A 27,994-nucleotide genomic window follows, 5' to 3' on the forward strand; every position below is an offset into this window, starting at 1 on the left:
ATATATATATATATATATATATACATACACATATACACACACACACACATATATATATATACACACACACACATATACACACACACACACATATATATATATATACACACACACACATATATATATACACACACACACACACATATATATATATATACACATACACATATATACACATACATATATATATATATATATATATATATATATATATATACACATACACATATATACACATACACATATATACACATACATATATACACATATATAGACGACAGACAGACAGACAGACAGACAGACAGACAGACAGACAGACAGACAGATAGACAGATAGATAGATAGATAGATCAAACAGTTGATTTTATCTTATATAGCTAAGATATAGTTCTATCTTATCTTATCCTAGGTGTTACTACACTTGGACGAAGAGGGGATGCTTCACAACAAGAAATGTGGAAAGAGAGACGTGTATTTAACTCAATGATTATTTGTTTTCTTTGCATTTACAACTTCTTCCTCCACTTGGGTTAGACTTCAAATTTCAACAAATATTTTAAAAGTCAGCCAGTCTTTCGTAGAGGGCTGCAATTTCTTTTCAAAACAAATTCTTTACAAAAGTCTGGCACCTACTCTGCAAAATAAAAGCAGCTCCCGACACAAGAATCCATTAGCGTTCAGAGAGTGTGTCGTGTTGCTACATTTCAAAAGAAGTGCGTCTTGCTTCTTGAAAAATAACACTATTTAAAACGGGAGTTTGTCCATACGAATGGATTTGCCACCAAGCAGTGAGGTGGGGTGCAAAGAGCTTAATCAACAGCGATAAAAAAAAAAAATAATAATCTTCACCTCCCGCGGTAACGGTTCGATGCATAATAAAAACTGCTTGCAAGGTTTAACCATCATAATCTGAGTTAGGAGCGAATTTACATGAGAGATTTCCTTTCTCCTCTCTGTTTTATGGCGTTTCTCTGAGTGCCACATCAGCTGAATCGTCAGCGAAGTGTCTCGCAGCGGAAAGCTATCAATATATCAAAGAGAATAAAAGTTGGGAGCAGATGCGGCTCCTCTCTCCACGGAGGTAAAAGAGGATAATTTCATGACTGAAAAATTAAGTCTATAAATTTACAATAAAACGGCCCTCGAGCAGCTTGGAATGAATTCATGTGTGGAAGCGGCTGAGTGAAAGCTTGCTGATGCCCTCTCACTTAAACAAAACCCTTCAGGTTTTGGAATCAGTTTTCTCTTTCTGGCCCTCTCAGCCTCCCTGGTTTGTGCAGCTCTCCAGGGAGCTGTGGTTTCTGAAAGGTTCCTAGTTGTACTTAATCCCTCCATCTCTTTGTGTCCAGGCAAAAAATATATCCGCATGAAACTCGAGAGGCTGCAAGGGGCTCAGCGGTGAGAGAAAAAGACGAGCTTCTTTCAACCGTTTTATGGTCACGGATAAAATTTTTAAAAAGGGAGACAGAGCTAATAGAGTCCTACAGATTCAGCAGAATCAGGAAAGGTTTAAATTTACAAACAACAGACCTAAATGAAAAACAAAAGACAAATTATTCAAATGGTTTGCGTTCCAAGCATGTGATTTAAAATAAGATTTAATTTAGCAACATAAATACATGAAACTGACTATTGTGAAGGCAAAAAGCTGATGTTTGTGTCTGTTTGTTGCATGAGCAAAATAATCGGACGAACCACTGGATTTTAAAGAAAGTAATCAAAAAATAAACACCTGCAACTAATTAATGTTTAAAGCCAGTCTCATTCAAGATGGCTGCCACATGCCTGTGCGTGTATTTGCTTGTGTCAGCAAAATATCTTCTGAACGACAGGACTTGAATTACAAAGTTCCTTGAGAACCTTTGATGGGGACTGCCACGTTGCGCTACAGTTGAATTCGGGCCTAAAAAATCCGAACCGGCTCGTAGCCATTTTTTCCGAACCCAACCCGATCTGATCAAATAAACTGTAATTACAGGACCGAACCGTTAAAAAAAACAAAAAAACATTGTTTTTATTAAGCTTTTACTGCTTTTGTAAGCAAATCGGTTTGACGTTTTAAAAACATATTTCAAAGAAAGGAAGATATAAGATTTATTGTTTAACCAAATGGATATTAACACACAAAACAGATGGCCTAAAAACACAAACTGTAAAGATACACTATTATACAGATGAACAGAAATATTTTTAGAGTAAAAATATAGAACAAGGATGTTTCAATTGAACGCGCTGCTCGCGTCGGCTTTTGTAGATGCTGCTACTTCCTTCACCTCAGATGACAGCAGGTGTGGAGACGCGCGCAGCCGGTGATCAGCTGATCCATCCATCATCTTTACCCGCTTCTTCCTTTTCGGGTAGCGGGGGTCGCTGGTGCCAATGTCCAGCCATCACTGTGCGAAAGGTGGAGTACACCCTGGACAGGTCGCAAGTCCATTTCAACTGGCGGGTCAGCGGACGCGCGCGGCCGGTGATCAGTTTGTCCATCTGAGCTTAACGCAACTTTTTTTTAACCTCTTTTAAACCGGCCGGTCGGATCTGCCTCCTCAACAAGTAGATTAACCCCATTTTATATCGTGCATTCTTATTTAGTTTTCTTTGCGCTGTATGATCCGTAAAACCACATCATAGAAGTCTGAGCCCACGTGCGCAATTATTGCGCAATGCGCCAGCGATCTCTTCCACAATCTGATTAACTGCTTATAAAGGCAATGTTTTTGTATGACTGTTCGAGTGTTGTCGTTGTGTTAGAGAGTAAATGTCATGAATAAATTTGACATTAAACATAATCCAAGTTGAAGTGTTGCATCATTTTCAGCCCCTTTTTGGCATCTACATTTGGTAGCAGACCAAACTGACAAAGACCATGCAGATTAATATAGCATTTTAATTCCACAGCAGAGAAAGCTATGTAGTCTCTGGAAGAAGATGTAGGAAAAACATATTGGTATTGGCTATCGGCCAAATAAGTTAACTTATTGACATATCGGATATCAGCCTAAACTCCAATATTGTGCATCTGTTATTAACCTTTATTTACCCAGGCAAATCCCATGAGACCACAGAACTTTTGTGCGAGGGACGCCTGGGTTTTAAATATCTGGCTGCTCGTTTTAATGATCAAATAAAACAAAATGTCGACGACGTGCTGAAAAATACAAGAAAAAAATCAGTTTTGTCCATCATCACGTCTTTATTGGAGTGTAAACAAACTCTGAGAAGAGCTGTAGCCACGTTCTTGATTATTGGTTTTAACACGATTCATTTCCTTTGCAGTCACTGATAAAATATGATCACCCCACTGCAAAAAATAAAAAAAAATAATAAATATAAAGCTCTTCAACAAAAACTCTCAAACCGCAACTTCTGCTTGTTCCTTCACATGCACGGACTGTAACTGGAGAAAGGCAGATTACTGTTGTTTTATATTAAAAGTAACGATGAGAAAATCCTCAACAAAAAAAAAAGAGATTTGTTGAAGTCTTTTTTTTTTTTTTTTGCAGTGTGTTGAATAAATAACATGATACTTCCATATGAATGTTTGACCTCAGTTCAGCAGAGTAACTTCATCTCAAACTTAGTTTATGCCGTTTTTTACTCTTTAAGGTGCCGGGCGTGTGTTTAGCACTTGGAAATGCAACGGTTGTAGCATGTGTGTGTGTTTGTGTCAGGTTTGGACACGACCCGGTGTCCAGAGGCTCATTAGGTTAGTAGTTAATCAAACTATTAAATAGCAGAAGGAGAGTTACAAAAAGAACCCTCTTAAAACAAACAGAGAACGTACAATCACAGCAGTAGTGTTAAACTGTAACAGAATTTGTCACTTTTACAAATATATTTACAATCAAACAAAAACACCGTCCATAAATCAAAACAAAAATATATATTATCACAATCTGAACCACAGACAAAATAAGGAGAATGTTTCTAGTGTTTGTGTTGATATGAGGCTGCAGCTGGAACCAACACGTGCTCAGCCTCCAACTTCAGGAACAGACTTATTTAACAACAAAAAAAAGATTAAAAATAAAATGAATACAAACAAAATTAAATGGTGCAGTTGTAGCTAAAAATCCAGAATTTGATTCTGATTTTTATGCATATTTCAGGAGCGCTACAAGCAGCAATAAATCTAAAGAAACTGGCCAAAAGCTTCACATATGATCAGGGTTTGTGGTTTTAAAGAGTTTGAGGTGGCGTCTCACTGGGCTGCGACAAGTTCACGTCCTCTCCAGAAGGAGCAGTCCTGTCGCCTGACATTTGAACTTTTAAAAACTTTTACATGAATTTGTTTGTTTCAGTTGTTTCCCAACAGTTTCAGGTGGATGCCGTCGTCCGCACAGGTTTCTCCGACAGGAAAAGGCAAACGTCCAGGAGTTGGTCCGTTACGTGGGACTCAAAACGTCCACGTGCTTTTTGTCACTTCCAGTTTGGTTTACATCGAGTGCAGAGCCGCATTTCAGAATTACATTCCACCTGCATCGTTTGATTTTTATTTGTTTGATTTCATAGTTTGCGATGCGGACCTTTAAATCAGAAACGCTCAAAGTTGTGAGTACGAAGGCAGCCGAGGCTGCTGTGATGTGTGGGGAGGTGCACGGCCAGGAAGGCAGGTTTCCAAGACGTACGCACAAGTTGATATTCAAAAACGGCTCGCTGCTCGCAAAGTGAGACCTCAACCGAACTTTGTTTTAGTCTCCGACCATCGCAGCTCAGAGAGACCCCTCCTTTAACTTTACTGACCTTTGATTTTGTCGTTTCCGCGGTGAAACTAATGCACAAGAATTCTGCATAAAGTAATATTTTAGGAACAGGAAGAGCTTTTTGTGGTTTGCAGTCAACAATAAGTTGATGAAAGGAAGATGAAATGATTAAAAACAACAACAACTGTAAAACTGGTGGCCGCACTTTGTGTCCAAGAAAAGAAGCTAAAGGCTTCAGTTTTAGCGGACCACAACAAAAATACCTTTCAAGTTCACGTCCCTTCTTCCATCGGCGAGACATGGACAAGCACGAGAAGAAAGTCTTTGAAGAGGGAGGCTGGGCTGCCGGCGACGGAGCGGCGACGGAGCGGCTGCAGCTCTGTTAGAGCGTCGCTCCTTTGTTGGGCGACGGTACGCATTCATGTGGGTGCGAGTGTAAGTATGAACGTCTGGGTGCCGAATCATTCCATCACACCTTCTTTGAAGGCTCTGGATCAAAGTCAGTCCCAGGGGAATAAATCAGCATAAACATTAAGTTAAGGGGAATCATAGTCTACCTCAGCAAACCACTAAATGTCAATTTTCAGTCAATTTTCAAAAACTTCTTGATATTTTCATTAAGAATAAAAGAGGCTGAGTTAACTCCAGCTACTCATCTGCCTTTTGTTACTTAGCATAAAAATGTTAAATACTTAACCGCTCGGTTTATGTTAAATCTGGACTGGAGTGAAACGCTCCACATGAAACAAACAAACAAAAGGTGCGAGATGCACGTCGAAGACTGAACTTAAGTTTCTGGTTTCGACGCTGAATAAATGCAGCAGAGCAGAATGCAAGAGCAGGAGTAAGGAGGGAGAGATAAAATGTTAAAATGAACCTCACACTGGCCACAAGGTTAGAGCAGATCATCAGTACGTCAGGCTGGAAGTGACTTCATAATTACCGGCAGATGTGAAGCAGCTGCAGCTGCCACCATCGGCTTTTAGAAACGTGTTTCACTAAACGGGAACGAACGGGAGGAGGAGAACCTCGTCTCTCTGGGGTTGGGTTTAAATATAGATTCTGTGTTTTTAAAGCCTTTGTTCCTCCTGCCTGGTGGGTCGGGAAGCGGTGGACAGCCGGGCGGGGGCCTCTATGTGAAGCTCTGGAGCGGCTGGCTGACCCTCATGCACACCCAGTAGAAGGCCCGGGCCAAGGTGACGAGAACCAGAAGCAGCATTACGGCCCACGAGGCGTAGATCCCCTGGTAGGTCTGAGCCTTCACCCACGTTCCAGCCTAAGAAGAAGAAGATTTTGATTTTAACAAAACTTTATTTACACAATAAGTTAACAAGAAGAACAAGAACAAGAAAAACAATAATAAAAAAAACAAGAAGAGGAAGAACAAGAAGATGAAGAAGAACAAGTAGAACAATAAAAACTAGAAGAACAAAAAGAGGAAGAACAAGAAGAAGACCAAGAACAAGAAAAACAAGAGGAAGAGGAAGAGCAAGAAGATCAATGAAAACAAGAAGAACTAGAAGAAGAACAACAATAAAAATAAGAAGAACAAGAAGAGAAAGAAGAAGAAGAATTCTGGTCATGAAAGTGAATTAGAAAGGTACAACGAGCTAGCTCAAGTCCAGTCAGGCTCAACGTAAGGCACCAAGGAGCTTAAAACATAAATATATTTTCAGATGTTTTCTACGTCTCTAAGTTACTCCAGCCAAACATCCAGGAACATCCGTTGTAGAGTGAAGCTGCACGTTACTTCAAAGGTTTATCTTCAGCAACATCAACACTGCAAAAACTGCAACAAATCGCTCAGTGCCATGCATTCTTGTTGTGCACGCTGATAAAACATTTAGGTCAAAATAATGAGCTCGCACCGCCGTTTATGTCCACAGCTCGTTTAGATGACAGCAATGACTGAAGAGAAAGTGAGGAAGAAGTGCGTTTATCTCAACCGACATCATCATCATCATCATCGTTTGTCTAACACCGAGCAGCCCTGCTGCACAGTGTAAAGTATAATTTGACCATTCTTAGATTTTGATTATCTAACTTCCAACAGCGCAAGATCAAACGTTTTAATATTTCACTAAAAGATTTCCTTCCCATTTTTTTATTGTGCAATTTCATACTATTCCAGACTCAAATTTACTGTCAAGATTTGGAGCATAATGACACCCAAACACCTGCAAATGTGTAATTGTGATATGTCTATGCTTATTAGGGCTGTAATGATACATGTGTTCATAGTGAAGCATCACGGTGCAGACGTCTTAGACAGTTACAGACACCGGATGATGATTACGTTTGTCGCAGCCAATCAAAGAACTCTCATCCTGAGAGGAGCGCTCACACTTAAAAAAAAAAAAAAAAAGAACAGTTTTTGACGATTTCCACAACAGAAAAGGAGTGAAGGATCTACTGTAGATCACTGCTGTACTTCATTTCACGTGTGCTGCGTGCACCGTGGGGGTAAGGCCCAGAGCCCAGCGTGCACACAGACTGCGCCCGAGTTCATCGCTGGTTCTATAAATAATTTGAGAAAAGCCTTGGAATCACGTTCATCAACGAGGAGGAGAAGAACAAGCATGAGAGTTTGTTCAGGGCATCCTCCATGTTTATCCCGCGGTGTTTAGGAAGGGAGCTGCAGCGAGGCTCAAAAATAAAAATAACTAAATTATTGAGTGATTACAGCAACACACGTGTACAGGAAACGTACAGTGAAAATCCTCCAGGCTTTTCTGAAAAGAATAACAAAACTTTCTACGCTTGCTGCTTTTCTCCATCTCGTCCGTCTAAACTTCCTGCCTGACCGTTCTCTTGAATGGTTTTGTTTGTTCAGACACTAAACTTATCAATTATTCAAACATTAAAGGCAAAAACAAACAAATCTAACCTCTCTTTAATCACTACTCTCACTCTGCACCTCATAACGATGCATCATTCACTCCTGTGTCTTGGGTTGAAATTATAAAAAAGGCTAAAGATTACACAGTTTCATAAAGATAAGTGTTTTTTTACAACAACAAACTGAAAAGCCAACAGCAGAAAACGAGTCATTTCACAGATGGGTGTGTAGTTTTCCCTTAAACACGTTCAGAAAACAAGAGGAGCACAAAAGAAAAGCAGCGGACGAATCGAACCTGAAAGCGGTGACTTTTAGAAACATACAGGCGCAGGCCATAAAATTATAACATCATGAAAAAGTTGATTTATGTCAGTAATTCCAGTCAAAAAGTGAAACTTGTAGATCATATTCATTTATTACACACAGACTGATATATTTCAAATGTTTATTTATTTTAATGTTAACTGACAACTAATGAAAACCCCAAATTCAGTGTCTCAGAAAATCAGAATATTGTGAAAAGGTTCAGTATTGAAGACACCTGGCGCCACACTCTGATCAGCTAATTAACTCAAAACACCTGCAAAGGTCTTTAAATGGTCTCAGTCCAGTTCTGTAGGTTACACAATCATGGGGAAGACTGCAGACTTGACAGTTGTTCAAAAGACGATCAGTGACACCTTGCACAAGGAGAGCAAGACACAAAAGGTCATTGCTAAAGAGGCTGGCTGTTCACAGAGCTCTGTGTCCAAGCACATTAATAGAAAGGTGAAGGGAAGGAAAAGATGTGGTAGAAAATAGTGAAGCAATAACCACACCCTGGAGAGGATTGTGAAACAAAACCCATTCCAAAATATGGGGGAGATTCACAAAGAGTGGACTGCAGCTGGAGTCAGTGCTTCAAGAACCACCACGCATAGATGTATGCAAGACATGGGTTTCAGCTGCCGCATTCCTTGTGTCAAGCCACTCTTGAACAAGAGACCACATCAGAAGCGTCTCGCCTGGGACTGCTGCTGAGTGGTCCAAAGTTCTATTCTCTGATGAAAGTAAATTTTGCATTTCCTTTGGAAATCAAGTCCCCAGAGTCTGGAGGAAGAGAGGAGAGGCACAGAATCCACGTTGCTTGAGGTCCAGTGTCAAGTTTCCACAGTCAGTGATGGTTTGGGGTGTCATGTCATCTGCTGGTGTTGGTCCACTGTATTTTCAGAGGTCCAAGGTCAACACAACCGTCTACCGGGAAATTTTAGAGCACTTCCTGCTGCTGACCAACTTTGTGGAGATGCAGATTTCATTTTCCCACAGGACTTGGCACCTGCACACAGTGCCAAAGCTACCAGTACCTGGTTTAAGGACCATGGTATCCCTGTTCTTAATTGTTCAGCAAACTCGCCTGTTAACCCCATAGAAAATCTTTGTGGTGTTGTGAAGAGGAAGATGTGACACACCAGAGCCAACAATTCAGAAGAGCTGAAGGCCACGATCAGAGCAACCTGGGCTCTCAGAACACCTGAGCAGTGATCGACACCATGTCACGACACATTGCTGCAGTAATCCAGGCAAAAGGAGCAACAACTAAGTACTGAATGATGTACATGCTCATACTTTTCATGTTCATACTTTTCAGATGTCCAACATTTCTAAAAATCCTGTTTTTATTGGTTTTAAGTAACATTCTAATTTTCTGACATACTGAATTTGGGGTTTTCATTAGTTGTCAGTTATAATCAACACAAAAAGAAATAAACATTTGAAATATATCAGTCTGTGTGTAATGAATGAATATAATATACAAGTTTCACTTTTTGAACTGAAATAAATCAACCCATCATCTAAAGAAAACCCTTTTTAAAAAGACAACTTTCAAAAAGTTTGGTTGTTTGGGAACAAAAACAAAGAAACGAGGGACGACTCAAGATTACTGCAGAACTGCAGAACGTCCAGCACCAAAGAATTCACGTCAAGTGTTTTGTGTGCAGCTGCTCAGTGACAAAATATTTAATTAACAGAAAATTGTCCTTTAACCAAACCCAGAGAGAATTTCTCCGACTGGAAATATAAAATTTCATTAAGAATTAACAACACTGGAGCAAAACTAATATCAAAACTAATTTAAAAAGGATCCGTTTCTCAAGAGTGTTGAAAACCTCCTGCAAAAAAAAACAATATTTCCTTCTGCTCATATCAGCATTTTATGTAGACTATTATCATTACATGTGCAGATCCATGATGAGACCAAAAGGTCATAAGATTTTAGAAGCAGAGCAGCAAAAACTACACGCTGGTCCAAAACTTTAAATAATACAAATAACATCACCGGCTCAAATGCCCGTCACTGACCAGCTCTTGGACACAATCATTTTATAAAACCTTTTTTTTTTTTTAAATGCCTGTTCACCAACATCATGCAACACTTACAACATGGCCTGTAAATATGTGCACTTTGCAGAGGCTCCTGCAGCTGCAACATTTAGTGCTCATCTTGTGCCCTCTGCTGCTCATGGAGAAGAACACGACGACAGTCTGACGTGGTTCTGCAGAGTTCTGCGCTCCACATTTCTCCAGACTCTTCATGAAAATTACAACTTCCCGTTGTGTTGTTCTGCCGGTGACCGCTAAAAGTAGAGTCCCACTAGGCAGGAAAACTGGCAAATGCTCTGAGCCGCACTGAATTTGGAGTATTTGACACCAAGTGACCAGCGAGGCTGTGTTTTGACGGCCCAAATTTAGAAACTCTCAGCCTGTTTTCACGTGCACAGCTCGCAAAACTGCATTCTTGGCACATTAACTTGTATCTGCAATAACCATTCTTCACCAAACCAAATGATAATATTTACCTATGGTATGCAAAGTGTTTTACTCTACGCACAAACTGTTGATATTGTTGATGAAGGAAAATTTCCACCTTGGTGGACAATAAAGTTTTATTTTATCTCGTCTGCTTGTTTCTGGCAGCAGCCACCCTGTAAGCCGTACACTTTTAGAACTGAAGATAGGCAGGACCAGTTTTTAATTAATTATTATTTATCATTGGTGTCTTTTAGACACGGACGTTCAGGGTTGTAGTGTTGAATGTTTAAGCAGAGGTTGACCAGAAGGCGTTACAGTTAAACAACAGTTCAGAGAGTTGAGAGATGTTTTGGTCACATGCATGAAGGCGTTGATTGGAGTGGACCTGGCTGGGAATCGGGTCTAATGCTGCATTGTAAGTTTTTGAAAGTTACAATCTGAGACCTCCTCTTTTGTTTAAAGTTGTTTCGTCTCATTTGGCGTAAATGTCTTCAATCACCCCCTCTCAAAGATTTGAAACAAGTCAATAAGTAAAAGACTAAATGAAAACAAGAACAAAAAGGACAATGAACTGTACAAAAGCAGAGTAAAAGAAAGTACGATTATTAAAATCTTGTGTTTGTTTACGTCAAAAGCTAAAGTAGAAAGGTGGGTTTTAATCAGGGATTTAAGTCTCTACACTCCGAACTGTGCAGATGTTGGAGGGGAGACTCCGTGGCTGCTGAGCAGGTGACAACACATCTCCAGAATTTACAGAAAGTAAACGGAGACAGGTAGATTATGGATCTTATAATCCGATGTGCCTTATAGTCTGAAAACTACAGTAGCCTTGTCGCATCAGACCAATGAAATTACTGAACAGGTCACAGTGGACCAATGAAATAATCAAATTATGCAACAAAGTATCTGCAGCCACTCGACTTCAGTGTGAATCGTGCATTTAAAGTGGCACTCCGAGTTGAGTGGGAGGTTTGGATGACTGGTGGCGAAAAATCGTTTACCAAAACTGGCCGCACGCAAAGTGCAACTTTTGCACAACTCTGCCAGCGGATCCCGACAGCGGAGCGGTGTCAAAAAAAAATCCTCCATCTCCAACGGGTTTCGAAAGGCTGGACTGCTGCGTTGATGAAGAGGACACAAGCTCAAGGGCGAATTTGTCTCGAGACGAACGCGACGTTAAGAGCGACAGCGAAAGAGACCGAGGACGAGTGTGACGAAGTAAATCTGAGGCTGTTCAATGCTGACACTGAAGAAGACGACTTTAGTGGTTTTAGTGCACAGGAGGAAGACGAAGTTAGTCATCAGTGACTTTTCCCGGTACGCTACTGTGTGTGGTTTTTTTTTTTAACTAGCCGTGTTACAGACATTATTGGAAAAAAGCATTTACAGTAAGTATTTAATTAAAAGTAAAAAATATGTATATATATTTATGTGTAAATATCTCATGTTACAACATGGACAACTGCCACTTATAGACAAGTGTGGTCTATATATGTAAAAAAAAAATTAAGTTAGTGGGTGTGGTTTATAGGGCTTTAACGGACTACTCGAGTAACCGACACATCTATTCCTAGGACATCTATTGAGTTTTTAAATTTCACGTCGAGTATTCGTGGTGACGTCATTACGGCGCTGTTACGTCATCGCGTCACGTGATCCGCACCGGGCGCGGGTTACAAAATGGATTCCTCCAAGCAGACGGATGGAGCGGAGCAGGCCCAGTCTTAGCAAACCGGTAGAAATGCATCAGTAGTCTGGAAATATTTCGCTAAAGATGAATCTTCCGGTTCAACTACCGTAAGGAAACAGAAAATGAATCAACTTCCTGACTGTTTGGAGCTCCTTGCGAACCGGTGTTACACCATATTCTGTAACCACCGTATATTGTGACCGTAGGGGGCGGTGTTGCATGCACTGTTGCAGGTCACAGAATATGGTGCAACACCGGGTCCAATCGACCGAATCAGAACCAGTTTCCTTCTGACCTTGTTTCACAAACAAAAAGCAAAAAATATGAATCTCTAAACCTATAAAAATAAAAATCTATAAACATATTAACCTCTAAAACTAATGCGCAGCACAGCTGGCGGTGGTGCGGGGTGGTCGTCCGCCCCACTGTTTTTAGTTTTGTTTTTGACGTGCTGCATGTTTCTTTTACTTTTGCATCTTAATAATAATTAATAGTTTATTTTTTTCCTGTGACTTATTTGCTGTATGATAAATGGTAGGAGCATAATATACGCTCCCAATGTTTTGTTGGCCTTTTTTTGTAAATAATGACCTTTTGTGCGGTTTTATTTATTTTTGTATCTTTAGATCCTATGATGTCATCAAATACTCGAGTTCAACTCGAGTTTTGTTATGTTAATGTCGAGTTTAAAAATTATGTATTCGTTCAACCCCTAGTGGTTTACATTCACGTGCGCTCAATAGTCCGGAAATTACGGTAAGGTAAATTATAGACGTCAATAATTTTAGATGACACGTAATTTCTGTGAATTCCTCTTTTCTTCAGCGTCTCGACAGAAACGTGATCTTCAGTTCATGTACGTGCCAGCTTGTTGCCCGGCGGTGTCCACTCACCATCAGCCCAGCAGTGGAAACGCTGAATAGCAAGCAGAGTAGAAAACACCACAAGCTCCGCCTCCGGGGATACCTCTGACCAATCGAGGAGCTGCAGAGGAGACGAGTGGAAGAAACTGTTTAATCAGACATTTGAACAGCACAACAGCTCCAGATGTTTCAACACCAGACGTTTGTGAAAGCAGATACAGCCCAGCTGTTGTCATTAACAAAGGCGTTGTTAGAGCCGGCATGTATTCGCCATCATCATGAAAGTGGAGCAGCAGAAAGGAAATCTTATCGTGTACACCGTCCATTATATGTCCAATTATCTAGAATTGAAACAGAAATGAAAAACAAGGGTGGGAGATGTTTTCTCCTCCTCATAAGCAAAGAAGTCAAATGTTCCCGAACCTGCAGAGCTGCAACAAAACATTATGGATGGTGATGTTTCAGCTTCAGTAAAAGCTACAGAGAAGCTTTTGATCCAAAAAAGTGTTTTCTGACTAAAACTGTTGATAATTCTGCACTAATACACCTGAGCTTTGTTCTCACTCCTGACAATAAAAGAGTTGTTTTAACTATTCAACAGCTTTGGAAACCATACCATAATTTTATTTAAAAACGCTATAAGTATTGGTAGTTTTACTGCTTAATTAAGAAAAAACATTGAACAATTAATTGATAAAAACTGTGAATTTTATGACGTCTTGAATTCTTCAAGTCAAGGACTTCACAAATAAAGTTTCATCAACTTGCTTGTATAGCAGCTCTTTTTATTAAAAACAGTTTGTTCTTTTTTAACCCTGAATTTTCTATTTGATTGTCCTTTTCACGGAGTTTCTATTTCCAGAAAACAAAGTTAAACTCTCTTTGCTTTGTAGCAAAATGCATTTTACAGTTGTACAAAGTGTCCCCCCCAAAGTGACCACCTAATAATTGTGTTTTTATGAGTCTGTGAGTTAAGGCTCGAGTTAATACCAAATGTTTTAAAGGCAACACTGAACGCCATAAAATATCATTTCCTTTTAGCTACTTACACTTTCCTGCAGTGTGGGCACCTGGCCAGCGTCCGGTCCGTGAACTCTGTCCACTGAAATCACAAACAGAAACATTTGAGCCAAAAAAATAATAATAATAATAATAATAATGAAAGTGGCAAACTTGCCAAGTTATCAGTTACGGTGCTAAAGTTTTATCAGTTGCAGCTACTATACTCCATAATTAAATTTCACTTGTACAGTAGTCCCTCACTACTTCGCAGTTCGACTTTCGCTGACTCGTTCCATCACGGTTTGTGAAAGTACAGTCCATAATATAGTACAAAAATAAATAAAGTTGTACAGGACACATGATCGTCAACTTTAATATTAGTCACGTGATTGGGACAGTACTGGATACAGTACTGCACAGTAAATAGTTAATGACAAATAAAATACTTCAGACAGGCGCCACCGTTTTGTAGTTTTCTCTCAGTAAGCCTCTACTATATTCCCGCTCATAACGACCACATTTCCCAGAAGCCAACAGGGTCCCACCCAGAAGCCCCATTTCCTTCTGCTGAAAGACTAGAGAGAAAGTTTGATCTGATCGGAAAAAGTTTGGCGCTTATTATAGGGACTTCGGTGCCCAACGGATGCACATGAACTGGTTGTTTATGTGGAAAAGCTTTACAGGGTTAATGACTTTCCATTTTTCAATGGGTTTGTCCTGCTTAAGAGTGTGAAGGAGATTTAAAGGACACAAAACAATGCCAGTTACTTTCCATGAAACTAAACAAAGCCGTGAAACAGATTAGCAGTTTAAAGGCTAATAAGCGTCTATATTTTCACCGAAAAGAAAAAAGTACAAGGATTGAATTTGTGGTCTTGCTGTGGAAATCATAAGGTTCAGGTTGAAAAGGGTAAAACAACCGTTCAGTTCTTGGCAGCTGGTGCTGTCAGCGACATAAAAAGAACTGAAAGAAAGATGGTCCCAGATACGCGTCGTCTGTCTGGGTGCAAACTCCGAGGAGAGATCGAGCTCCAAAAGCAGCTCCGAGGATATCACCGCTGCATCTTTGACAACAAATTAACTGGCAACGCCACCCGAGGCACAGATTTGCATTTTCATTCAGCGATTCGATCTTTTAAACGGTCTGGAAAAGTCCAGCTGGGTGTTGAACCCCCTGCAGCATCAATCAAACTTCTTTCTGGAGAACCTCCATTTTGTTTCCTTCACAGACTTTTACCAACCTCCTCTCTTTCATCATATTTCTAAACCATCTTCTCCCAACTCGACAATTGTTAAAAGGGCAGTGAGAGAAAATAAAGTTTTTTCCCCTCTAGCACAAAGAAGCTGTAATATATCAGCAGAGTGTTGATAGAGTTATTGATCTGCAGCAATAACTCAACATTTTCTTGTCCTGAAGCTTGGATGTTTTGAGCTTTTCAATAATTGGCTGGTTGCAGTATGTTTACAATATTTAAAGACCTGGCAGAGCTACTAAAACTGTCACAGGACACTTTGGAAATTCAAAACTACTTTCTCTTTAAAGCATTTTTATTAAACTGTTGCAAAACGCATACAAATGTTAGGTAATTAAAATACTCTGCAAGGATTTTAGTTCTTCGTCTCACCTCTTGCACGTAAATTTAGCTCTTTTTTTTAAAGTTATTCAAGCAAAAACACATTAAAAAATGTGTCTGGCTCTGTTTGCTGAACGGTGGCACTGAAATATGACTAAAACTGAAAAGGTTATCTTTACAAAACACCTCTAGTTCAGACAGACAAGATTTTTATGCTTTTTCCTTTTTAGTTTTATGTCTAATAGTAAGAGAAGTTATACAGAAGCTCCTCGTTAGAAAATACCAAGACAGCCTTTGTGTAAAAACCAGCTGTGCTGATTGTTATAATCATTTTTGTGCAAGAGTTCTGCATGTGACATGCAGTCTAGTGATGACAGAAATGTGCGTCAAGTTTAGTTTAATTATCTTGAGAGGATAAGAAGTTATGGCCCAGACTTTGTGCAACATTTGACCTTGATTGTGACCTTGACCTTGGAGCTGGGGTGGTGAAAAGCAATGTTTCCCCAACCATTATACAAGCAGGCCGCCCCGCCCTGTTAACTGAACCAATAGCCCTGCCAACCAACCCCCCCCCCCCCCCATACTGACAACTGTCGGAACTGACGTTGTGCTAAGCTAGCTGCGCGCAATACAGACGTGCTAGCTAAAAAGCTATGACTATGGAGGTAGCGCTCCATCTCCCTCACGATGAGCCATCTACAACCTCACCCCCCTGCTCGAAAACTATCAGAACAAACGGGTTGATCGCTGTGCTGCCATTTTTTATTGGCAACTTGGGAGGGGGGGTACAGTGGCGATCGGTTCTTGACCGTTCGTCTGTGTGGCCTGCATCACTATTTTTCCTCTGCTGACGTGACAGAGTTATTGCATCTGGTGGTTTTTCCATTTTTTTTAATGGTGTTTAAGGAGCTTTGCTAATTTTTTTTTTAGTGTAACATTGCCTTGTATAACGTAAAGTAGCAAAAGTTCCTAACGATAGACATGGGGTGGGGGAGGAGCCTGATACGTCAGTGGCCGCCCCGCGCTACGTCTTTACCGACAGTTGTCGACGGGGTGGAGCGGTACGTCAGTAACCTTTCTGCTAGTGCGTTTGCATGTTTGTATTGCGCCCCACGCTACATCAATACAGACAGTTGTCGACCGGGGGGAGGAGGAGGAAGTTCGATAGAAACGGTAGGCAGGGCGCTCAGTTCTGTTGACGGGGCGCCCTGCTTGTATAATGGTAGGGGAAACACTGGAAGATATGAGCGCCCTGCCAAGGCAAATAAACTAGTGGAAAGACTGAAAAGTGTATGACACTCGGTCTAATGAGGATGTGCGAATTAGAGATGCACTGATCCGATACCAATATCGGTATTGGTACTGATATTGTACAAACTTCTGGATCGGATATCGGTGACAATGTGACCGATCCATGACTGGGCAGATCTATTCACTCTAACTCTATGTTTTGTGCTCTGAATCACGTCAAGTGCTAGCGTACTGACTGAACAAATTGAAGTTGTGTTGTTTTTACACGTTTGACCGAGCTTGTGACGCTCTTGGTGTGTTTAAGTGTGCTGTTACGGTGCAGAGTTTTCAGTAAATTTGTAATTCAGTACATTACGTTTAACAAAACAAATGTTTTAAGTTGATTCAGCACTGGATTTGTAATCTCAAACATCCAGGTAGACAACAAAAATGGCTAAATCATGTCATCTGGACCTGTTTCTGAAGCGGGTCCAGATTACATGATTTAGCCGTTTTTGTTAATTCAGCACTGTTTTTCTGTATTAGATCAGCATCGACCGATACTAAACAGCAGGTATCGGATCAGAAGTAAAAACGGTGGATCGTGCATCCCTTAATTGCGGATGTGTATGAAGTTTCATTAAATCATCTTCATCAGATCAGAAGTTACAGGTGGGACAAGAGAAAGTTAAGACCTATGAATGCGTCTGCTTTTTGACAGGCGTATGAAAAATGGCGAATTAGGGCAACCATGAAATCCTAAAACATCAACATTTTCTACCTGAAATTTAAAATAAAAAAAACTATGACTACACCGTGATGCAGAATCCTGTGAGTATTTGGTTTAAATGTGTTTTTGAGCAGAGAGCTGGTACCAAGAAGGTGTTGCTGCAGTGTCCACAGGAAACCCGGGCTCCAGCAGGCTGCGGATCAGGACTGGCCGGGCCAGGATGAACCGGGCCCAGATTTATTATCCTCTTACTGGAAGGAGACAGACAGACAGAAAGTTGGCACACAAGTGAATCCTGAGATATTTCAAAGTAAGTGCAAACTACAGTCATTACGCCTGATGTTACTGAGCCATTGTCTCAAGGGTAAACTGCAGCGCTGCTTTATAGAATCCATCAGCAGCCGTCATCTCATTACTATATCCAGCGCTTCTATGAAAATCAACCTCCTGACACAGACGGCAGCTGAGAAACACTGAGATGTGTCTGTTTGAGTCAGCACGTCTGGTTTGAATGCAAAACAGCAACACTGGAGCTAAACTCTTAAGAGTATTAATGAAGGGAGCGCTGCCTCCGTGAGACGTACATAATGAGGAGCTTACTGAGATTTGTGAGCAATAAAGCTAAATATACACAGTTATGCAAATGTTTCGGTGTGAATATTTCAGCATAATAATAAAGTTTACTGTTCAAACACAGCAGGTACAGATTAAGCCAATTAATTTCAAAACACAAGATTAAAAAAATAAGACCGACTACATTGAAGACCTAGATTCCTTTGAGGCTCACCGCCCTTCGTGCCAGTTTTACAACAAAAGCATCTACAGTGAAAAGGGACGAAGTTAAAGCTGCACTGGTCAAACGTTGTAAATTATAATATGCGTGATTTTATGGGATACAGTAGTCCCTCGCTACTTCACGGTCCGACTTTTGCAGACTCGCTCTTTCGCTGTTTTTCAAAGTAAAATTGTACACGACACTCGATTGTCAACTATAATATTACTCACGTGATTGGGACAGTATGGGATACAGTAAAAAGTTTACAAAAAAATAAAATACTTTGGACAGGGGCCGCCATTTTGTAGTTTTCTCTCAATAAGCCTACACTGTATCGCCACTCAAAAGGACTACATTTCCCAGAAGCCAACAGTGCTTCCAGCCGTTGCCTTCTGCTGAAATGGAGGGAAAGTTTTGATCTGATCTGAAAAAGTTCAGTCCTTATTCATACTGACTTCAGCGCCCAGCGGGTGCAGAGAGACACACGGAACCGACCAAGAACCGGACCAGAAATGGAGCTCCAGACGCATCAGTCAACCTGAGTGCCGCACGCCGGCCCACAAGGCCTCCCGAGCAGGAAGGCACCAGTCCGGCATTCTCTCCGGAGCCCAACGGGACTTCCCCCCCATCCGGATTTGGACTCGATCAGGACCCATGCTGGCCATCCTAAGGTCCAGCTCCCTCCAAAAGCATTTTGGTGCTCAAGGGCTGCAGAGGGCTGACCAGAACTGTTTTGGAATGTGGTTTCCACTCAAAAATCGGTCAATTTAAGTGTTAAATAAGAAAAATACTAAAATAAATATAGCGTTTCGACTTCGTGGTTTTTCACTTATTGCGGGGGAGTCTTGAATGTAACCCCCATGATAATCGAGGCAGTACTGTACTGTGAGATCTGGCTTATGTGTTGATGATGACTTTCAGCTACTACCACACAAAATTTAGCTCAACATCTGTAAAACTGACGGAGTTATGGTCGTAATCGTGCTGGGTAAAGACTCAGCTGTGGCAGCCATCTTGAAGTAAGTTGACAACAGTTAATCAGTTGTAGATGAACATCCGATCATTACTTTCTGACAAATTCAATTATGAGTTACACACGAGGCAACAAAAGTTAAAAATATATATATATTTTAAATAAATAAAACCCCAAATGTTGCCGTTACAGATTTCATGCCTCGGGCACAAACAGAATTTATCTCTCCTACCAAAAACACCAGGCTGCTGCAGCTTGATGTTGATGAGCTGCCAAAAGAAAGGAAAATCTATTTTCTGTGACGGACAAATTTAAATTTTAACTAAATAAATGTGGCACAAAGTGCTGAGAAGAACGGTTTCCTTTCTCAACTGTTATTATTTTTCTGTTTTCGTATAAGTTATTCTAGATATATTAAATTATTTGTTTTATTAGTCAACACTCGATAGGAAATTCCAATAAAATTAAAATATATTTTTTAATTTAATTAGACTTGATATGTAAAAGTGTCCTAATTCACAATAGAGTTGCATTCGGGCCTAAAAAACCTAACCCGGCCCGTAGATTTTTTTCCGAGCCCGACCCGATCAATTAACTAATTTACAGGCCCGAACCTGAAAAAAAAAAAAACTTTTTTATTGAGCTTCTACAGCTTTTGTAAGCAAATCAGTTTGACATTATAGTTTTAAAAATGTATTTCAAAGAAAGGAAGATATAAGATTTATTTTTTATTAACAAGTCACCAAATGGATACTAACATACAAAATGAACAGCCTAAAAAAATCAACTCTAAAGATTCATCTGTATAATATACAAATGAACACAAATATTTTTAGACCAAAATTATTTGGAATAATATAGAACAAGGATATTTTAATGGAACGCGCTGCTCGCTTCGGCTTTTGTAGCTTCAGATGCTGTAACTTCCTTCACCACCGATGACAGCAGGGTGTGGAGTAGGACGCGCGCGGCCGATGATCCCGTTGTCCATCTGAAGCTTAACAACTTTTTTTTTAACCTCTTTCAACCGGCCGGTCAGCAGACGCGTGCAGCTAATGATTTGGTTGTCCATCTGAAGCTTAACACAACAATTTTTTCCCCTTTCAACCGGTTAGTCAGCGGATGCACACAGCCGAAGAAACGGTGGTCCACCTGAAGCTTAACGCAACTTTTTTTAACCTCTTTCAACTGGTCGGTCAGCAGACACGTACGGCCAATGATCCGGTTGTCCATCTGAAGCTTTACGCAACTTTTTTTTTTAACCTCTTTCAACCGGCCGGTCAGGGGACGAGCACGGCCGATGATCCGGTTGTCCATCTGAAGCTTTACGCAACTTTTTTTTAACCTCTTTAAACCGGCCGGTCAGTGGTTGCACTCAGCCGAAGAAACGGTGGTCCACCTGAAGCTTAACGCAACTTTTTTTTTAACCTCTTTCAACCGGCCAGTCAGCAGACGCATACGGCCAATGATCCGGTTGTCCATCTGAAACTTTACGCAACTTTTTTTTTTAACCTCTTTCAACTGGTCGGTCAGCAGACGCGTACGGCCAATGATCCGGTTGTCCATCTGAAGCTTTACGCAACTTTTTTTTACCTCTTTCAACTGCCGGTCGGACCTGTGCGTGCACCCGACCTGACGCACATCAGCAGGTTTCACTGTGCTGGCTTTGTAGAGCGAGTTCTCCCGTTTTCAGCTTTTGCTTAATACTTTCCAGCTCCATTATGTCTCTTGTTGTGGGTCAATTGCAAATCCTGATGTGTGTGATAAGAGCAAAGGGCAGGCAGGGCCACATGTGTAATTAAAACCGCATCAAAAGCCCTACCCGGCCCGCCCATCAAACACATCATTTTGGTCCGAGTCGGGCACCAGCCCGGGCCAGAAATCACAATTCTAATTCAGAATACCCACACTCATTATCTGTCCGTGTCAGATAGAGTTGTCACCTAATGCAGACTAAATACGGAAAAATTAATGTTTATTATAGCATAAATTCTAAACTAAAACACTTAATTTACACAGTAAACAGCCTAATATCCACACAGACACATTTCTCACAAAGCTTGTCATGCAGAAGTAAAAAAACGATGATATGGCCTTTATAATGAGGGTGTTGTTTCCTCAGTCTGTCTCGCTGAGCTCCGTGCGTGAACCGTGCTCGGGGCACAGCCTTAATTGAAGGACTGCAGTTCCCGCTTGCTTCCTGTGCCTCACTCTTCTCTTAGAGCAGGACACAATGCTGCTGCACTCCTGCACACAAACACACCGAGTTTCTTACCAGTATGGTCGGGGACAAGCAATCCTCTGAGAAGAGACTTTGCAGATGAGAAGGCAGTTGCAGGGGCAGCGAACGTACTTCTTCCCTGTTGGGGCGTTCTTAATGGGCTGCAGAGGGAGACAGAAACACTTGAGAGATAAGAAAGTAGCAGAACAACAGATTAGAAAAGGAGGAGATAACGAGCCAATTATAAGTGATGGGTAAGAACGAACAAACTGAACAGGAAGGAGAAAGAGATTTTTATTTTTTAGAAGAAGCTGAATGTGGCTGCACACAAACTGAAGGTTAAGGGAATATTTTATCACCGCGGGAGTTCGAATGACAAACAAAAACGTTTTTTAGAGCCTGTGTAATAATTATTAGAAAGTTATGACTTAAACTAGACATAAAACAACGAGCATTTACTACGTTTAATCAGAGATATATTCAAGCTTAAAATCAGATACAAAACAACAAGTTTACTCTTACTAACAGTAAACACACTCAAAATTAACATTTTTATTTTTCATTGCCTCTTTGGGCACTTCATTCTTGAGCAGTTTATTTATACAGCACCAAGTTACAACAGAAGTTGACTCAAAAACATTCACATACATTAAAAAAGCTAATTAGTAAAAATGATCCAAGGAAGCAGCAGACTGCGTTGAATCTTCACGGCGTGGCAGTCTCCCATCCTGAGCACCTGCCTCGACCGGCTAATTAATAATTTAAAAAAAATCTTCTTTTTTAATCATCTGTATTTTGATTCAAACTGTTAAAACGTTATTTTTTAAATTTTGACTTTTCCGTAAGAAACAAGTCTCACAATAGTTTAAAATGTGTTAAATGAACACTCCAAAGCTGGGGGATCTTTGAATACAAAAATGAGCCGCGCCATGCTCCGCTGTTGAGTGTTTCCATCATACGAGCTGAGAAACGGTGCAGACGGTGACGGCTTACTTCGTCTGTTTCAATTTCTCTCTAAGAGCTAAAATTATTGTCATAAAATGTGGGGTTTCCTGGACACCAAGAATCTAAAACTAACGAGCCCCGGCTTACTGAACAAAGGCTATTTGTACAAATAGAAGCTAAAGAAAATTAAAAATAATAATCAGCAAACGATAATAAACTCTCTTCTTCTTCTTTCGGCTGCTCCCTTCTTCAGGGGGTCGCCACAGCGATTGGCAATGGTTTTTACTCCGGACGCACTTCCTGATGCAACCATAGACCACCGAGCTACCACAGCCCTCTGTGTGGAGCAGAGAGCTGCCGTGTAGGGCGCCTGGGGGAGCAGATGGTGGGAGCCTTGCTCAGAGGACCAAGGTGGGGCAAATGAGGGTGGAGGCAAATGTGGGTGCTTCACCTATCCCACCCACATTTTGATGATGTCTGTACAGGGAATTGAACCAGCGACCTTCTGATCACCGGCCTACCTTCTCTAACCTCTGAGCCACCATAAACATAATTAACATTAAATAGGCTTTTAAATGACATGAACCGTCTCTCATTTTATGGGTTTATTATTTTAGATGTTTGTGTTAATTATATTCTAAAGTTTTAATATCTACTGATCCCCCCCCCCCCCCCCCCCCCCTTTTTTTTTTTTTTTTAAATACACTGTATACTTCAACTCATTCTTTTAGGCAAAATGACTTCCAACGAAAATTAGCCTTTGGCTAACTTCAGTACATATACATTTGGCTTGTTTCAATGTTTATTAATGCACACCGTCCCCTTTTTAAATAAAAACTAAAACTAAGAATTGTATTAGAATATTGCAGTTTTTGGTAACTGTACTCGTGTACAGCTTGATAATCAAAATGCAACAGTATATTTAACAACAAAAGCACTGATTTGTCCACAGGTCTCAAGACAAGCTGGAGTTACATCAGCAGATTTAGGGACACATTAACCCTCCTGCTGTCCTTGGGTCAAAACGACCCTCCAAGGCAGAAATGGGCAAAATATGACTGAGGGTCAAAAGTGACCCTGGGACAATCCCCACCTGGCCCAATATATACTTAATTATAAAATAACTTTTGAACAAGTTGACGAAAACATGCATTTTATCAATGAAGCTTTAAGAAATTAAATTAAACATCTTGTGAAAATACATGAAATACGTTTGGATTAGGATTAGGACAGGCTAAATGTCTTTTTTAAGACATGTTTCAAGAACTAGACTGACCTGTAAAGACTCGGAGCAAATGTACAACTTTATTATTTGCATATTCAAAGTGGTCAAAAGAGCCAGTTCACAGAAAGATCGTCTTATACTCCTGAAGAGTATTTAGGAGGAAAAAAGTCTTCCAGATTATCGGTCTTAAAGAAGAGCTCTTTTCCAATTCACTGTGGCCCTTTGATCGCTTTAAATATCTCAATATGGCCCTATGAAAAAAATAATAATAATTTGCTCACTCCTGCCCCAAGGCTTCTGAGGTCCCTGGGGTCATTTTGACCCAAGGGCAGCAGGAGGGTGAACCATTATATGGAGACATGAACTGTGCTGACACTGCACTGTCACAATAAACACCTTTTTTTATACAATGCAGGCTGTAAGGCTGTTTCAGTTTTACACTTTAAATTTGATCACAAATTTATCTCTGATAGTTGTGATTTATTTATTTATTTTTGGGGGGCTTATCTGAGCTGAGGTTCAGAGAAGCAAAGCTGGTAAGACATGGTTATGCTGAAACCCTGAAAGCTGGTTTGAGAATCATCATTAGCAGCTACGAACAACTCGGGAGCAAAGCGCCAACCAACACATTCTTTTTGTTTTATGAAGTCAGCTAAGAGTCCAGCACACAATTTGTAACATTGATCGCATTTATGTGCAAAGCCTGCATATTGTGTGCATGACTAATACCACTATAAGTTTATTAACTTCAAGTATGGATTTACACAGATTAATGTTTTTTTTTCTCTGCTGACCAGAGGAAAGCTCTGTAGCACAATCTTATAATCAGAAGTCACTCCCATCGTTCTGAAGACAAAAGTCAGGCACAAACTCATTCAGGGAAACAGACAACCTATTCTCCATTACCCCCTTTTACTTCAGAGTCCCTTTGGAAAGAAGTGTCTGCAGAATCAATGTAATGTAATGAGTCACTGCAGCTTCACTCATGGCCACAATGATAAACAGCCGATTTCGCCCACATATGAACAGTACTAATACAGGAAGGACCAGCGCTGGGTAACACTGTGATGATTTAATGGAAAAACACAACACATGCCTAACTTTTCACTAACCGGCTCTGGTAAACAACAACCACAACAAACTGCACCCATGTTGTTCCTGTTTGTCTTGAACGTATTTTACAACTGGTACAATGGCAGCAGCTTTTCATAAACAGGATCAACACAGTCCCCCTACATACCGTACCGTGTACTTCTACATACGTTGGCTCCATCTGCAACTTGTTTGTAACTTTTACTACAGCTGGGTGCAAATCTCACATTTCTTCTTCCATCTGCACATGGATTTGCACCGCTAGTGATGCACGCTCGTGGAGCCGTGTCGGCCTGTGACTGCAGCAGTGATTTCTGCTGGAATCCCACGCTGTGTTTTCATCAGCGCAACTGTCGAATTGTCCTAATTATCGGGGACCCGTTTCTGTGGTCAAAAACACGATTAGAACTTGGTAAATAAAGCTGACGCCGAGCATCTGTTTCTCGAGGCTTGTCACAACTCGACAGTCTCTGAATGGAGGTAATAATTTAAAAACTTCAGCGTATCATTGTCAGATAATTAGCTGCCTGTGTAATTACTACAAGAGCATAATGAGATGTATGGTACGTGCAGGCATTTCTAAACACGTTGGTTGTGCTTGTTTGTATACCTGACACCGTCTAACATCAACTCTACACTTCCATAGACTATTTGAATACTTTAATTTAACATGATTGTGCGTGTAGAACATTTTAATTATATGCACAAGGATAACATGCAGTTTGAAGCACACCTGCACAGTAAGTTGAGATGACACTGCCCTTGTTTGACCAGTATTTTATGAGTTTAAATAAAACAAAAGAAGTGTGTCAAACATTTTTAGTTTTCTGTTCAACCGACACTAACCAGTCACTTGATGCACAGTAATTACTTTAAAGATTGTTATTTACGTTGTAATTTCTAGGATTAAATACAGCATGATGCAACGTTTGTTTTATAGCAGCTTCAGAAAAACTTAAAATAAATCAAAAGTGATGGTAATTTTGATTTTGACAAATCCGCTAAATAAATTTGCTGCTTTAACCATTTAAAAAAAAATGTATTTACGATCAATTCACCTCACAAAGACTGGAAACGAGGGAAGATGTCTTGAGCGGTTTTAAAACTGGTTCAAAAGAACTGCTCACAGCTGTAAACATCTGGCTTCATCCACTCCAGGTTTGTTGGGAACACAACACCTGAATGCTTGTGTTTTATGAAGGGGCTGCATTTGAAGCAGCACGACTGGGTACAATTCAATTTTTCTTCAGAGAAACACATTTGTCACTTGATGCTTTTAATTAATTTTCAGTACTATCATTTTTTTTTTAATTGTTATTTTTTCCATGAAATTACTCCCATTGACTGTTAATCAATTTGGTAACAGCTGCTGTTTTAAATGTGCTTTATACATAAAGTTGACTTGACCAGTAACATTTCACATGAAAGCTGTGAAATTAAAGAGACATGACACCACAGGCGAGTGACATTACCTCCCTGGTGCAGTCAGAAATATTTAACCAGTCTTCTTAACTCCATTAATTGTGATTATCTAAACTGCAGTCAATGTTTTCTTTGTGAGGACAAAAATAAATAAAGCTCTGCTAAAGATAAAGTTGCATAAAAAAAATAAAAATCAATACAAGATGAATACTTCAAAAGTTTTGACCTTTAATTTAATCTGAAACCCCTAGATATCTTCAAAAATTCAAACAATTCAAGCGGTCGACTCCTGAGAGTGGACATTCAAAGGGAAGGCCGAGTTAGAAGGAATGAAACGGACGAGATCCAGAAAATAAACACCCACCAGCAAACCGAAAGACAGAATCGTACTGGCAAACGAACTCAGTCTCTGCTTTGTCTGTACTGTCCTTGAGGTACAACCACTCCGCTATCACCAGCATATATCTGTGATGTAACACAGACGTGTTGTTAAAGCAGCCAACTGCCACAACGATTTTTACCATTAGGCTTACACAGAGCACAGACTGCGACTTTGATATTTTAACACAACAGCAATCAGATTTATAAATCTGTGATAAAGTAAATTTTGCTTTCAGCCTTGCTGTTATTATTGTCTGCATTGGAGCTTTTCTGCGCATCCGTATCAACAGGAACTTACCGTAGCTTCATTGCAAACGCCACACTTCACCACATGTTGATGCGTCTTGCCCTCCACAGAGATGAGGCTCTGACACACCCTGCAGCTGATAACAGGTGCATTTCCACTCTCCGGGGAGGTGAGAGGAGACAAAGGTGGAGGGTCCTCTCCTAGGAGCACAGAGGGCTGACTGGAGCTGGGAAAAGCAGGGAAGCCTGAACAGGACAGAGAGAGAATAATACAGAATAAAACAGAAGATAAGCGACAATTGTTTCAGGTCACACGCACTGTTCTACAGCTTGGGAAAAAAGACAATTCTCGTAGTAAATAACCTATTACAGCAAACAAGTTAATGAGATTTGGTCTTGAGTTCAGCAGAAAGGAGCTTTGGAAGAGAAGCACTCGTGGAATGCAGGTCAGGGCTGGTTTCGACACGAGAGTTTCAGTATTTGTAAAAGTCTGGAGTTAAACCGCAGCGTGTGGGACAGCTTAACAGAGACATTCCCAGCCAAATGCAAAGCTGTCTGCTCTGCTTTTTTTTTGTGTGGTTAGAGAATGCTATGCGAGAAAAATACAAATTAAAAATTGAAGCTCTCAGGCTCATCGCTGGTGGCGCCTTGCAGCATCCCTCCGCAGCATCCGTAGTGACACGTCAATCAAAGCAGGTGTTTCTGGGATGCTAGCCTCAAACCCAAACCTTAAACTTGTATCAACTACTACTGCATTACGCACAAATAAACACAAAAAATATACAGCTCACTGACAACGACTGCAACGTAACCGTAAGAGTAGCGGATAGTTTGCCGGGTGCTAAAAGCTAACTCCGGTCGCTAACATTGCTAGCATGTTGCTAGCTTAGCTTCAAATAAAAATAGTAAAACTGCTACATTGTCCAACCGGAGACGTTTATGAGCACATATACGTGCTTACACCATATTCTACTGAGTCACACTGAAAACACGCTGATATTATGTCACTGCCACACCGGAGCTAGCAGCCAAACCAGAATGTCCAGTCAGTGCTAGCTAGCTCAGGCTGGGGTCGGGGGAGAGGAGAGGGAGCCCCCCGCATCATACTCACTCTGAGGTTTGTTGGGCACGCCGTACGGCCCCGAGCCGGGAGAAACCCCGCCGTTACCGCTGCCGAGAGCACCATCTCCCAAATCTGACAGCAACGGGGACCTCTCGCCGTCCGCCATACCGAGAGAGAGGCGTAGGAGGGAGGGAGAGGAGAGCGATTGCAGACCGATACGGCGTTGTATT

The 27,994-nt window shown here is 40.7% G+C and overlaps 1 protein-coding gene across 1 annotated transcript; it reads right to left on the reverse strand.

Moving 5' to 3' along the window:
- Positions 1 to 5,504: 5,504 nt before the first annotated feature.
- Positions 5,505 to 27,994, reverse strand: pip4p1a (phosphatidylinositol-4,5-bisphosphate 4-phosphatase 1a). Its single transcript, XM_037681910.1, has 7 exons — positions 27,813 to 27,994; positions 26,754 to 26,947; positions 21,445 to 21,551; positions 17,567 to 17,672; positions 13,935 to 13,987; positions 12,916 to 13,006; positions 5,505 to 5,979 (listed from the first exon to the last, which is right to left on the reverse strand). The coding sequence occupies exons 1-7, from the start codon at positions 27,928 to 27,930 to the stop codon at positions 5,836 to 5,838; spliced, it is 813 nt and encodes a 270-aa protein (XP_037537838.1). The 5' UTR covers positions 27,931 to 27,994; the 3' UTR covers positions 5,505 to 5,835.

This window comes from Nematolebias whitei, chromosome 9 (genome assembly GCF_014905685.2).
Source record: "Nematolebias whitei isolate Nwh7 chromosome 9, NemWhi1, whole genome shotgun sequence".
Classification (NCBI taxonomy): domain Eukaryota; kingdom Metazoa; phylum Chordata; class Actinopteri; order Cyprinodontiformes; family Rivulidae; genus Nematolebias; species Nematolebias whitei.